The following is a 15,021-nucleotide window of genomic DNA, read 5'->3' as shown; positions in this document are numbered from 1 at the left end:
ACCATGTCTAGCTTTAATCCCCCCCGCCCCCTACTGGGGATTTGAACTCAGGACTTGATGCTTTCTCAGCTTTGCTAGTGCTCTATTGTTTGAGCTGAGTCTCCAGTCTGACTTGCAGTGGAAATAGGATAGTCTGGGAAATATAGCACTCCCCCTCCCCTTGGTTGATGAAGGCTCCCTATCATCCTACTATCCTCTTGATTTCCTAAGAAAGCCTGGGGCTATTGTGTGGATGTCATCATTACCACATATCTGGAGTGTGGCAAGCAGTTGACTGTCTGGCCTGTTCTTGAAGGCTGGAGTCCTGCCCTTGCAGGGCCCTTGAAATGCACACATGTTCATAGACCCTAGGGCTCAAGTTATAGATACAGCTGGCTTGTCTGTCAGCTGTGCCAGATACATGATCACCATGTTGTTCACTTAGTTATTCGAGATGAGCTCATTACCACACAGTGGTAACGGAATCACTTAGGATGCCATCACCAGAGGATCTTCGTGATTTGGTTGCTACCCAGTGGCTTTGCATGCTAATCTGCCATACTTCCTGAAAATAGTGGCATTTCTTGATTTAGAAGAGATTTGTGGGCACCATAAAGGATTCATACCTAAAGGGACACTGGATTGTATAAAATGCTTTGGGAAAAACAGTTTATTCATCTGGAGAGGGATATTACTCAGACTAGGAAGAATCTTTGTATTAAAAATGCAAATATCAAACCTCAATGAAAGCTATTGACTAATAGGAGTTGGGGCAAGGAGAAACAGGCTCAGTTGTGGGGTAGGTACTAGCAGAAGTGAGGAATAGGCTAACAGTGAAAGGTTAAATAGGGTCAAAGGAGACTGTGTGTATGAAAATAGGACAACAAAAACCTGCTAAAATTGTTTTAGTAAGGGATAAATGATGGGAGGGGATGAGTTTAGTTGGCGTTTATTGTATACATGTATGGGAATGTCACAATGAACCCCCTCCCATAATTAATGAATGCTAATTTTTTTCAAAGTATAAACATCTCCCAACATTTCTTTGAATTAATTAGTAGAAAGTACTTCATGAGACCTTTTTATTTATTTGTGGCTTCTTATGTGTAAGTTTTTCCTTTATTATATGTGTGTGTTTATGTATGTGTGTATGTATTCAAGGGCTGAGGATTGAATCCAGGACCTTGTACAGACTAAGCAGTACTCTACTACTGTACTACACCTCTAGCCTTCTGTTTTTTCCTTCTTCCTTCCTCCTCTTTTTCCTTTCCATTCTTTTTCTTTCTGTGTGCTGGTACTGGGGCTTTAACTCACACTTGGCTTTTTGACTCAAAGTTGGTGCTCTACCACTTGAGCCACACCTCCATTTCTGGCTTTGTGGTTAATTAGATATCCAGTCTCTTGGATTTGTCTGCCTGGACTGGCTTCAAACTTGGATACTCAGATCCCAGCCTTTTGACTGGTTGCCCTCTAGTTCCTAATTTACCTTTTTTTCTCTTAACCATCAAACACAGCAACAACAGCCAAAGCAAACAGCCTAATAACAAAGACACAGAGATCTATCCCATGCTGGCTTCCTAGAGGGTCACCATGCCCTGTGAGCTTGCTGTCATACATCGAAAGCTGGTGTGTGATGATGGGATGCTCTTGACTCTCTCTGGACTTTTCCATCATCGGGCTCTGATAGAGTATGTCTGAACTCAAAGCCATTGAGGAAGATCTGTTTTCTTTATTGCAAGTGAAGAAAAAGACTGTCTTCTGACTTTCACTACAATGATTTTTGTGTGGGGAATGAAATGAGTGTTCCCATTTGGAAAAAAAAAGAAAAAGAAAAAGAAAAAAGGTTTGATTATGCTATGGAGCTATTTCTGGTAGGAGCGGAGCACTTAGCAAGGCTGCTTGAGCTAAGTACAAGACCCAGTGTGGAGGTGACAAAAAGCACAGAGAGATGGGAAGGAACAACTAGTATTCCACTTGTCCTGCCTCAGTGGCTGTCACTTCATCCTCGGATACCAGATCCAGTGAGGATAAAAGGAACACAGAACCAACACATAGAAGCAAAGTCTTACTAAGCCCTGTTTGGGTCCTTACTATACAACTTGTCACTCGACATCTATCTCAGCCAGAATTGTTTTTCTAAGAGCCTAAAAATAGGAGTGCTTTGCTTGCTGGGACGCCAGGAGGATTTTCCTGTGGTGCCAGACAAGCCATATGGAGTTGCTGCCCAGGGGAACCAGGATGCACTGCGCATGCCCCTTCCCCCTTGCCCTGGGGCACCGGGGGTGGGGGAGACTTTTCCCTGGAGAAATGGAGAAGAATTTTCCAGTTTGTCCTCATTGTGGCGGAAGAGTGGTCTCAGTGTAGATGAAGGGTAGGTTTAGGGATGATGTGATCCATCATCCTTCTAAAAATAACTGTTGCCCTGTCATTAAACTGTTGTGGCCCATGGAGCTCAGAGCCTGGGCTTCTCCTTCCTGTCCATCCAGAGAAGCACACAGTGTGTAGGAAGTCAGTGTTTTAAAGTTATTATCTTTAGTTATTAGCCTACTGATGAATATTGCCTACAAGACACCCATGGAGTTATTTCCCTTCTCCAAAGACTGAGTAAGCTTGCATGCCCTTGTTAGGAGTTGTGCATTTGCATTTTTGCTTAACTTATTAACATATTTGCTTCACTCAGATGCATTGGTATTATTTATCTTTAGTTCATTTGAACTTTGTAGATATCTTTATTTTCTAATAGCTAAAGGCTTTTTTCCTCTCTCTTCTCCTGTTCTCCCTCCCTCTCATCCTCCTTCCCTTCCCCATTCCCTTCCCCTTTCCCTTTCCCCTCTCCCCTGGCTCTTCTCCCTCTCCTTGCTTCTCTCCTTCTCCCTCCCCTTCTTCTCCCTCCCCTCACCCTGCTGAGAACTCACTGCCTTGCTTTTCTGTTCTGCATCTTCACTGTGGTTCGGCCTTGCACACTGGATGGCTCCACCTGTGAGCTCTGGGCTCACACCCAGGCTAAGTGTTCAGAGGTAGGAGCCTCCTATTTCTGTAACCTCAGTTTGCATCTACCTGTTTATAGGTGGGCACTTACTGGTCAGCCTTTCCCTTTCCCTTTTTGAACACATAAACTTGAGGTCGTTTTCTAAACAGTATTAGCTTAAAAAACAAAACAAAAATGAAAAACCTGTGATACAGTAAAGGGTTCTTGACACACTGAATTTCTCATATTATTCATATCTACTGTTACTGTGCTGAATTTGTTACAATTAATGAACTGGCATTGGTAGATTGTTGTAGTAGGCTGAGTAATGGCTCCAACCTGTGAGTGTGTTAGGTTATATGGCACGCTAAATCAACTGGCAAAATAGAGAATTATCCTGGACTTTACTGATGGCCCAGTGTGGTCAACAAGGGTTAGTACAACTACAAGAAGGAATCCAAAGAGAGGGAAAGAGGGCGGTAAGGGGGAGACAGGGGACAGAGACAGAGACAGAGAGACAAAAAGAGAGAAATATATTAGAGAACCACTTAGCTTGATGCTTTAAGGATGGAGCAAGTGGCCATGAGTCTAGTGAAGGAGGTGGTCACAGAGGCTGAAAAATGCAATCAGGAGTTTTCAGCTGGGTCATCTTCAGGATGACATGACATTTTATTGTTACATTAGCCATGCTGGATTCTCAGATTTTCCTTGTCATTGATTCTCCCCTCTCTTCTCTTCTTTTATTTTGGTGGTACTAGGATTTGAACTCAGGGCCTTGTACTTACTTCACTTGAGCTCCATCTCTAGCCCATCATTTTGTTGGTGATTTTGGAGATAGAGATTCTGGGACTTTTCTGCGTAGGCTTTGAACCTTGATCTTTTGGATCTCAGCCTCCTAAGTAGGATTATAGGCATGTGTCAACTGTCCTCAACAGTATCTCAATAACTTTTTGTCCATGTTGCTTTGAACCACAGTCCTACTGATCTCCACCTCCCAAGTAGCTAGGATTACAAGTACGCACCACCATGCCTGTGTAATTGTCCTGAGACAGAACTCGTAAGTTATGTGTATACACAGTCCTGTGCTGCTTAGTGGTGGAGATGTAGTACCCCTCTTTATTCTTGTTATAAAGTTCACTTAATCTCAAAATGATATAGCAACTCAGCTTTCTTTTACTTTGAGTTCATGACACTTGAGCCACAGCACCACTTCCAGCTTTTTCTATTGACATGGTACTGAGGAATTAAACTCAGAGCTTCATGCATGCTAGGCAAGGACTCTACCAGTAAGCCACATTCCTAGCCCAGGAAGAAGCCCTTTGCTGAGAGTTTTACTGTTCTAGCTAGAACTTCGGCTCTGTTGTTGGTGTTGAAGGTTTCAGATTCCTCAGAGGTCCTTGTTTGGATTTCCTGTTTGGTCTGGAGGTTCCTTAATGAACATCTCAGATGCTGGACACTGGTGGATCACTCCTGTAATCCTAGTCACGCAGACTCAGAAAAGTATGTGAGACTTTTACTCTGGTTAACCACCAAAAAGCCAGAAATGGAGCTTTGGCTCAAGTGATTGAGCACCAGCCTTGATCAAAAAAGCTAAGCAACAGCATCAGGCCCTGAGTTCAAGCGCCAGTACTTGGCACACACAAAATGTTTCAGATAGTTGAGTCATTATGTGTTGTATTTGGGGGAGGCAGTCAGGGGTGGAGGGGGAGAAGGGTTCTATAATCATATCAGCAAATCTCAGTTGTCAGTGAGCTTGTGTGTCCCTGCACCTGTGACCTTCCCAAGCAGTTCCTAGCTATTCTCCTCCTTCTGGAGACAGGAAAACCAGAAGAGGCAGAGAATGAGCTCAGGAGTCCAAGAATGCCCTTTTTCAGCTGGGATGAAACAGTGGCAATCTCTCCCTTGAACAGTATTGTAGGACTTCGTTTTGGAGAATGCCCAGCAGTTCTCACACAAAGATTAGTCTTACCTCTCCCAGTCTGGTGTGGTTTGGTGTTAAAACCCATGCGGGTCTGAGGCCCCTTAAGGCTGCATTTGGTCCCCAAAGTCTGTCAGAGTCACCATTCATGTGCTTCTATCGGTTCTACATCTGGCATGCCAACCTCAACTGTGACTCTCTCAGTTCTCCATGATCTCTATATTGTGGACTTATGGTTTGACCTGTGATTTCAGTTCTCTCATGAGTTCAGGAAAAGTCCCTGCTTCTCAGTCGTGGTGTATGGTTGGGAAGTAGGTTTTCTAAGCAGTTTGCATGCTGGAGTGGAGTCTGGAATTCCCCGTGTGGCATTTTGGTGGTTTTTGCCCTTCTCCACTGCCCTACCTGTTGAAGGGACTGGGTTAACATAAGACATCCTGCCAAGTTCAAAATCTCCTGGGCCTGTGAGAGAAATCACCACTCTTTCCAGTGGAAATTCCCACTCTGGTGGGTTGCTGCATACCCTCCTTGCTTCCTTGTCTCCATGACGTCAAGGATCTTCCAGGGCTTTCTCCTCACCTAATCACGTGTGGGGGTTTGGATGTAGCTCAGTGGTAAAGTGCTCGTGTAGCATGTAAAAGGCTCTGGTTTGATCCCAAGCACAAGAAAACAACTCCAAACCTTAAAAAGAAAAATCTAAGTTTGGATTAGGTTTGGATTCTTCAGCAGATCTCTGTGTTGAAAAGGCCACGGGTTCCCATGGATGCATCCATGCTTGTGGGATGGGGCAGGGTGGGAGGGCTTTAGGTCCTTTCTAGTCTTCCATCAGCTTCTCTATTAGTGCGCCCCTGCCCCCATCTTTGCTAGACAAACAGGCTGTGTTTCATCTATCCTTTGCATATAGAACTGTAATCCCCAGCCCCTTCTGGTGTTCAGAGTCACTGATACTCAGCTTCTATATTCAGTACCAGCCCCTTTATCCACAGACAGTTTTCCTGCTCTCTTAGTCTTTTGGAAGACTTAGTCTTTTGCAAGTCAGGAAAAGGCAAGAATGCCAGGTGGTCACAAGAAGAGTTGCTATAAAAGCCATGCCTCTTTGTTTCTTCTTGTAAGTGAGGCAGATCAAAGAGATTTTAGGGGGCATGTATGTGAGAATTTAAAGCCTGGTATCTGTCAGAGAATTTAAAGGAGGGTATCTGTCAGAGAGATGATGTAGGTAACCAGTGAGTAAAAGAAGGATATAGAAGGCTTAAGTTGAATATTTGAGGTATGTGAGATTTGCCTAGTTATTCTACCAAATACTTATGAATCCCACACTGAAAAAGGAGTAATGACAGAGCAGTGGTCTCAATGGTCAAATGTACACTATCAGGAATGAAAGAAATAAAAATTATCTGCTACCTGCTCTGATGTATTGCTCCAGTGATTCTTGCTAGAGATAGACAACCTGGACTATAATGTGATGAGATGTCAGTACTGTGGGATGTGCTTCAAAAGAACCGCCTGGTGATCTTCAACAGTGTCAAGGTCATAAGCTGGGTACTGGTGGCTCATGCCTGTAATCCTAGCTACTTAGAAGGCTGAGATCTGAGGATTGTGGTTTGAAGCCAGCCCAAGCAGTAAAGTCCATGAGATGCTTATGTCCAATAAACTACCCCAAAGCTGGAAGTGTAGCTATGGCCTTGATTGAAAAAGCTAAAGGACAGCACTTAAACCCCAAATTCAAGCTTTCAGTACTAGCACTGGAAAAAAAAAAGTGCCAAGGCCTTTGAGTCAAAGGTCATGATGTCTCCAACACTATAGAACCAAGAGAGGGTACAGGGTACAATTCTGCACTGGAAGCATGGTAGAGAAAGCACAGCACAAGTGGTTTTTGGCTTCTGAAGGTTGGATTAACTTTTGTCTGTAATAATGCAAAAACTGTCTGTGTTCAGAGGCTACCTTGAATGTTGGACTTAGGTCTTTTCCCAGATGTGCAGTGGGACCCTCTGGTGATGTGGGGCAGAGACAGCCAGTGGCCATGAGGGGAAATGACTGATGCTATACAGAGTGCTGTGTTGCTAAGCTGGGGTATTTATATCTTCAACTTAATGTTTTCAACTTGTGATGGGTTTATTAGGGTGAAGCCTCCTTTGTAAGTCCAGGAGCATCTGTATTGAACACTTGGTGAATGGGATCTGAGGATAGACGATGTATCCACATTTGATGGTTGTTCTGTGGTTCTGTATTCCTATATAACCACAAAGATGAAACATACTCTGCAATACCTAGTAAGCTATACTAAAGTAACTTACTTCTGAATGATTCAACTGTTGTTAGATTTTAGTGTGTGTATACCGGTAGTGTGGCTTGAACTCGGGGCCTCATGCTCTCCCTCTGCTTTTTCACTCAAGTGGCACTATACCCACCGAGTCACAGCTCCACTTCTGGAATTTACTGGCTAATTGGAGATAAAATCTCATGGACTTTTCTGCTTTGAACCACGGTCCTCAGATCTCAGTCTCATAAGTAGCTAGGATTATAGGTATGAGCCATCAGTGTCTAGCTACTCAATATTTTTTATGTTTAGGCTTAAGCTTTTCTTTTTTTCTTTTTTTTTTTTTTTTGGGTCCGGTCATGGGGCCTGAACTCTGGGCCTGGGTGCTGTCCCTCAGCTCTTCAGCTCAAGGCTAGCGCTCTACCACTTGAGCCACAGCGCCATTTCTGGCTTTTTTCTTTTTGCTTATGTGGTGCTGAGGAATCAAACCTAGGGCCTCCTGCATGCAAGGCAAGTGCTCTACCACTGAGCCACCTTCCCAGCCCCTAGGCTGAAGCTTTATCAAATAATGGATATGCTAACTCAGTTCTGATAGGTACCATACTATGTTGTATACTGTGATTATTTTATTTTGCAAATGAAGAAATCTGGGCACACAGAGGTAGCTTGTCTAATTAGCTCCCGCAGGTTGGAAGTGATGGAGCAAGGATCCAAATCAGGCAGTGGGACCAAAGCTGCTGCTCTTCCCTCTGACCTTGCGTGGATTAGGTGACTGGTCCAGGGCCCTTGTTATACTTACTCACTGATGGTGTGAACTGATTCTGAGTGCTGGGCAACAGGTTCATACAAGGCAGCCAAAGCCTCTGGCCTCATGGAGCTTAGGAGCTTCTGTGGTGAGTTAAAGTTTAGCTGGACTGAGGCCTCCCCTAACCTCCCTAGCAGACAGCTGCACTGCGTTTGGCCTGCCCTGCCTGGTCTACCTCTGACTCACTTTCTTCTATTTCCCTTGAAGGTCGCCTGGTAGGTGCTCTGGATGCAGTGCTGGATTCCAATGCTCGGATTGCTCCGTTTCGAATTCTGCTTCAAGTTCCCGGGTCCCAGGTTTATTCTCCCATAGCATGTGGTGAGTTACTGAATGGATCAGATGTGTACTGGGCCCTGGCCACTGGTGAGTCTTGTTTCACTTGGAGTGTTCCAAACCTTAAGGTGTTGTAAGCATGCTGAGTTCCTGCATGTCAGTAGCACTTAAAGGTAACCTTGTTAGATCTTCTTCCTCCTCCTACTCTTCCTCCTGTTCCTCCTCCTCCTATTCCCTCACTACTCCCCTCTCCCCTATTCACTTTCACCTCTTCCTTTGCCTCTTATTTAACCATCAAAAGCACTTGGGGGCAATGAACTTGGGCATGCCAGGCTTTTGTGTAGTGTGTTTTGGGATGTTCACACATTGTTGACATGGATTGAGTCATCCCTTGCAATTTTGTTTGTGACCAATGGGTGGGATGGGGAAGATGGGGAGACTGATGGAAGATATGACATTGATCAAGCTGCATTGTACTCATAAACTGACATTGTAAATTAAAGCCCTTTGGTACTAATACTTACAAATAATACTAAAACAAAGCAAAAACCTCAACAAAAACAAAACAAGTATAAAGAAAATATGTTGCCTCAAACCCTAGCCACTCAAAGTAGTTCATGGGTGAACACCCTCCTAGACAGCTTTCCAGGTCAGACAAATGCAAGAGCATTTCAGAGGTCGATGGAAATACTTGTATAAAAATGGGATTTGTGGCTGGGCACTGGTGGCTTATGCCTGTAATCCTAGCTACTCAGGAGGCTGGGAGGCTGAGATCTGGGGATCGGGGTTCAAAGCCAAAGCCAGCTAGGACAGGAAAGTCTGTGAGACTCTTATCTCTACAACAGAAAACCGGAAGTGGCGCTGGGACTCAAGTGGTAAGGCACTAGCCTTTAGCTGAAGAACTGAGGGACAGTGCCCAGGCCGAGTTCAAGCCCCACAATTGACAAATTAAAAAAAAGGGATTTGTAATCCTAGCTACTCAGGAGGCTGAGATCTGAGGTTCAAAGCCAGCCCGGACAAGAAAGTCCATGAGATTCTCCAATTAACCACCAGAAAACTGGAAGTGGCGCTGTGGCTCAAGTGGTGTAGAGTGCTAGCCTTGAGCTGAAGATCTCAGGGACAGCACCCAGGCCCAAAGTTCAAGCCCCATAACTGACCCCTCCCCCCTCCCCCGGAAAAAAAAGGGGATTTGTCTGCAATGCTATTTTATGAGGTGTTATGTTAAAGTAACTTCTAAAAGGTGTTAGATAAAATTTATTTAACATGATATTATTTTTCTCAATTCAGAATGTTTGGCTACAGGTTACGGAGATTTTTTTTTTTCCTCTGTTGGTTGGTCAAGGGCTTGAACTCTGGGCCTGAGCTCTTCAGCTCAAGGCTAGCACTCTACCACTTGAGCCACAGCACCACTTCTAGTTTTCTGGTGATTTATTGGAGTTATGAGTCTCACGGGGACTTTCCTTCCTGGGCTGGCTTTGAACTGTGACCCTCAGATCTCAGCCTCTTGAATAGCTAGGATTACAGGAGTGAGCCACCAGCACCTGGCTGAGAGGAGATTTAAAAAAAAAAAAATATATATATATATATATGTTTATTGTAAAGATATTGTACAGAAGGGTTACAGTTACATGAGTAAGGTAATGAGTACATTTCCCATCAAGCATTGTTACCCCTTCTTTTGTTTTTCCCCTACCATTCTTTCCCTCCCCAACTCCTGCGAGGAGATTTTTGAAGGGATTTCAAGGTTAGAATTTGGCTTTTGAAAAGTAGTGTTTCAGTTCTGATGTACAGGGCAAGGTTGTCAGTGTCTTAGTCTTCCTTTTTTCCTCCCCAGTGTCTCGATTGAAAAAGCTCTTAATTTTACATTGTAATTCCCATTCTGACCCATAACTGTATTTTCTGAGATTTGTTTGGTTCAGTTCTTCATATTGATTTCATGTTCCTACTCAGGTATGCTTTCCTAATCTAGAGTTTTTTCTTTTAGTTCAAGCTCTTTAACTGGCTGGATTTTTGGGTTATCTTGGTTGGGTATAATAGACTTTGACTGTCTGTAATATTTGATATGGAAACATAAGACATCTCAAGCTACTCTGATTTCCCTCCTTGCTAGTTGGAAGTGATAATGCAGTTTGTCCTTGACTTTACCATTGAAGTTTAGTAACTTAACTAGAATCTGATGCTGCTGAGAACAGTATTTTCTCAGAGATGAAAATGACATTTTCTGTACTATGGAATCTGTGTGTTTTGTGTTCTTTTCTTTAATCATCACAGGACATTTTCTTTATGCATAGAATTTTCTTCTGCATAGAATTATATTTTAAATTTATATTATTTCTTATTTATTGGATGCTTGACTTTCAAGACATTTTATGTTGGATAGTTATTGTTGCTAATTCTCTTTTTTTAAATGGGTAGTAGGGCTTGAACTCAGTACTTTGCATCTCCACCCTCAATTGGCATATATGTGTTGTGTATATGTGTATACATATATATATGTATATATATGCACATATATATATACATTTATACACACACATACACACACATATATAATAGTCAGTGCTATTCCACTTGAGACATGCCTCTAGTCTGACATTTTGTTGGTTAATTGGAGTCTCTGGGTCTTTCTTGGCATGGCTGGCTTTGAACTGTGATCCTTAGATCTCAGCCTCTTGAGTAGCTAGGATTACATGTATCACCATCAGATGATTATTTTTTATTCTCTGTTTCTCTGTTTCTACTCTCCATTGTGTTCATGACTCTTGAGTTAGTAAGTCAGTTTTCAGCAGTACATTCTGTTCTTTGCTGCTTTTAATTTATTTGCTAGTTTTATCACCATGTGGTTTTGATACTCAGGTCAGTACTTGAGTCTGTATGTTCCCTTTTCGTTCTCTTACTTGATCATCTCACCTGTGAGTTCTTGTATTGAATTTGTGTTCTTTACTGCTTGAGAGCAGGATATATTTGTGAGAATTTCCTTTCTTGCTGGAGTGTCATTTTCTTTCTTCCTTTTTGGGGATAGTGCTGTGAGCTTTGCATTCATTTCACTTTCATGCTTATGACTGGTGCTCTACCACTTGAGACATTCCAGCCCAGCTTTTTTTTAAAGGGTTTCCTTTTGTATTGTTATTATAAAGGCAATGTACAGAGGTGCTACAACTATGTAAGTAAGATAATGAGGACATTACTTTTTGGAAAATGTCACCCCTCCCCTTGCTACACAGTTGTATAGTTCATTTTCAACATAATATCTAGTGGGTCCCACTGCTGCATTTGTTCACCCTTTGTCCTCCATTTCTGTGCCCCCTTTTAACCTCCAAGACAAATGAGTAAACAAGACAAAACAAAAATAACAACAAAGAAAAAAACCTCTTGCAGTCCAGTTTTTTGCTGGGTAATTGGAGATTGAGTCTTGAAAACTTTTCTCCCTAGGCTGGCTTTGAACCATGATCCATTGGATCTCAGCTTTATGAGTAGTTAGGATAACAGACAGGTGTGAACCACCAGCACCTGGCTGGTTCTGATTTTTCTATACTTTAAAATATTTCAACAGAGTGCCAGTGGCTCATGCCTGTAATCCTAGCCACTCAGGAGACTGAGATCTGAGGATTATGATTCAAAGCCATGACCTTTTTTGCTCAAGGTTAGCACTCTACTACCACTTGAGCCACAGCTCTATCTGGCTTTTTTGGTACTTAACTGGAGATGAGTCTTATGGACTTTCCTGCCTCATGCTGTCTTCAAATCATGATCCTTAGATCTAAGCCTCCAGAGTATCGAGTATTACAGATGTGAGTTACCTGCAACTGGAAATAGTTTTAATTTATGAGTTCACTGGGACAAAGTTCCCAAGTTGAGGACCCTCTCTAATTATAAATGAAAGTTTTTAGATCTTTTTCTGATAAGCCAGGGTAGGAATATCCCAGAGCAATTTGTGGTCCTGTTTGTAATCATTGAGTAGTCAGAACTCACAAGCCTGAATTCAAGCACTAGTTCCCCCCCCCCCAAAATCTCATAAAAAATAAGTAATTTTTAAAAAGGCTGGGCTCTGTGGCTTATGCCTGTAACCCCAGCCTCTTAGGAAGCAGACATTGAGAAGACTATGGTTTGAAAACCAGACCGAAGGAAAAAGTTCAAAAGAGGTCATCTCAACCAACAAAAACTAGGTAACAGTGGTATGCACCTGTCACCCCAGCTACATGGGAAATCCAGCGGGCCTAGGAATAAATGTTAGAACTTATCTGAAAAGTAACTAAAGTAAAAAAGACTGTAAGTGTGGCTTAAGTAGTAGAGCATGTGCTTTTAGCAAGCTCTGTGTTCAAATCCTAGTATATGAAAATAGTTTTTCTTTCAAGTTAGGGGTTATATTTCTTTTTTTGCCTTAAGAAAATTTTATTGTAAAACATCCACGACAAAATTTACTATTTAGGCCTTTCCTTCCTCTGTTCTGTCTTCCCACTGCCCTGCCCATATCTTCTGTCTTCCTCTTCCCTCCTTCTTCCCCTCATCTTCCCCTTCTCTCCCTCTCTCCCAGGCCTTGAATGTGCTAAGCAGGTGCTCCACCACCCAGCCACACTTCCAGCTACTTTAGTTGTGTTTTGTGGTTTTCTGATGTCACACCACTGTCACCACCTTCCATCTCTAGAACTCATCTTCTAAACTGGACCCTGCATCTGTTAAATAGCTGCCCCCTGTGCCTTTCCCCCTTTCCCCATTCAAGTTCAGTTTTTGTGCAGACTTGGTACTGTATATTAATGGAGTTGTACAGTATTGATCCTTGGGTGATGGCTTTCTTACTCTAGCATAATATCCTCAGGCATCTATCCACTTTTCAGCCTGTGTAGCATACCTCTCTTTTTAAGGTTGTATGATCCTCTAGTGTATGTTTGCTTGCTTTTTAGAATCGGGTATCTAACAAATGGCACAGGTAAAGAATAAAGAAGGCCTTGGCATGTGCAATTAGGAAAGCTGATCTAGGAGGGGTGGGGTAGGGTGACAGAAGGATGGACAGGAGCAAGAGATTGGAGTACCAGGGTCCTGCTGAGTACATCCAAAGCCCTGACAAGCCCTGGGGATGAGATCTTCCTGCCATTCATGAGTCTGGTGGTCTCTTGTCCTGTACTTGGGAAATCTGGGCCATCCTGGGCAATATCAACCATGTAAGATGTCACTTTGTTGTTTTTGCTTTTTAGGTGGGCACTTCTCATAGCTATTTCTGTGCTGTGACATACATCTTATGCTTAAGCACAGCCCTGAGCTCTGAGGGCCTTCTTGTCCTTACCTGGCTTCCAGGAAGCAGGAGAGAACAGGACTCTGCGTTTTCTGCCTAGAATCATTCCAAGAATTGAAATGCTTCTGTAATAATGTGGCTCTTTTCACCGGAGATTGAACCCCGGGGGAGCTGACTTTTCTGCATCCTAAGAGAGGACTTCTCAGAGATACAGTGTGTGTGTGTGTGTGTGTGTGTGTGTGTGTGTGTGTATAGGGGAGGAGGGGAGGACATGTCTGGGGGGACAGGAGTCCTGCCAGAAATCTGTCATTTGTATAGAAGGACTTTTATTAATACTCAGGGCTTTATACACCTGTTTGGACCTTCCGACTGCCCCAATACTTGGGCTGTATGTGAGAGCAGAAAAGCAGAATTTTCCATAACTACTCAGATGGGTCCCACAGCATTGTCATGAAGAGTAGCAAGCAGGAAAGTAGAAGGAAGGAAGGAGTGTCCTGTAAGCTCACCTTGCATGGGCCAGGGTAGGAGATTCAGGTAGGTTGAGGTGACGCTCATATGGATGGGGAGTGGCATATCTGTATCTTAAGAAAGGGTTTGTCCAGTTAGTATTGATATCTGTGGATTCTACTGACTGTGGAGCAAAGATACACAAAAATATTGCACTCTGTGTGTGTGTGTGTGAGAGAGACACACACACAGACAGACAGACATTATACATGTATGACTCCTACTGGGGCTTGAACTCAGGGCCTGCGTGTTCTCCTTTAATCTTTTTTTTTCTTCTCAAAGCTATACTCTACCACTTGAGCCACAGCTTTACTTCCCACTTTTTACTGGTTAATTGGAGATAAGTCAGATTTGTCTGCCCAGGTTGGCATCAAACCTTGATCCTCAGATCTCAGCCTCCTGGCGCCACGCTTGTCATCCTAGCTACTTAGGAGCCTGTGACCTGAGGATTGCAGTACAAAGCCAGCCCAGGCAGGAAAGTCTCTAAGACTCTTATCTCCAGTAAACTACCAGAAAACTGGAAGTGGTACTTTGGCTCAACATGGTAGAGTACAGCAAAACGGTTCAGGGATAGTATCCAGGCCCTGAGTTCAAGCTTCATGACCAGGCCCCCCCCCCCCCCCCTGCAAAAGTTATGCCTTTATTGACTATGTACAGATATTTTTTGTTGTTATTCCCAAAACAATATGGCATAGGAACTATTTGCATATCATTTACAATACAATCACTAGTGTATATCATCTTGAGATGGTTTAAGGTCTGTGTGAGAAGCCTGTGTGTTCTATGCATGACTTTATAGAAGGAACTAGAGCAGTCCTGAGTTCTGGAATCTTCTGAAGAAGGGATCCTTTCACAGATACTGGAGGACAACTGAAGTTTGAAAAAAAAATGTTAGTAATTTAGATTTGGAAAAGGAAAAGAATCCTTCTGAAATTTCAAGGCTCATAGAAGGAATCTGCAATACTTTTGCTGATCCAAACTGGTATGTGTTTAAAAAAACAAACAAACTTGAGAATCACAGGAGTGAACGCTTGCCAGTTCACAGACCTTCCCTTTTTACTGACTTTGGCTCATTGGTTCTTCTCAG

General features: G+C 43.0%; 1 protein-coding gene across 1 annotated transcript in view; it reads left to right on the top strand.

The window, feature by feature from the left end:
- The window catches only part of Tbc1d8 (TBC1 domain family member 8), a 124,111-nt gene that overhangs the window by 42,089 nt on the left and 67,001 nt on the right, over window positions 1–15,021 (top strand). The window contains exon 2 of the mRNA XM_042695461.1: window positions 8,132–8,242. Coding sequence (XP_042551395.1) covers window positions 8,132–8,242 — 111 coding nt within the window. The remainder of the gene's footprint in view (window positions 1–8,131; window positions 8,243–15,021) is intronic.

The sequence above is a fragment of the Dipodomys spectabilis genome, unplaced genomic scaffold (genome assembly GCF_019054845.1).
Source record: "Dipodomys spectabilis isolate Male_0828 unplaced genomic scaffold, ASM1905484v1 ptg000187l, whole genome shotgun sequence".
Lineage (NCBI taxonomy): Eukaryota > Metazoa > Chordata > Mammalia > Rodentia > Heteromyidae > Dipodomys > Dipodomys spectabilis.
Note: the sequence above shows the minus strand (reverse complement) of the source record. Positions and strands in the feature narration are given on the sequence as shown.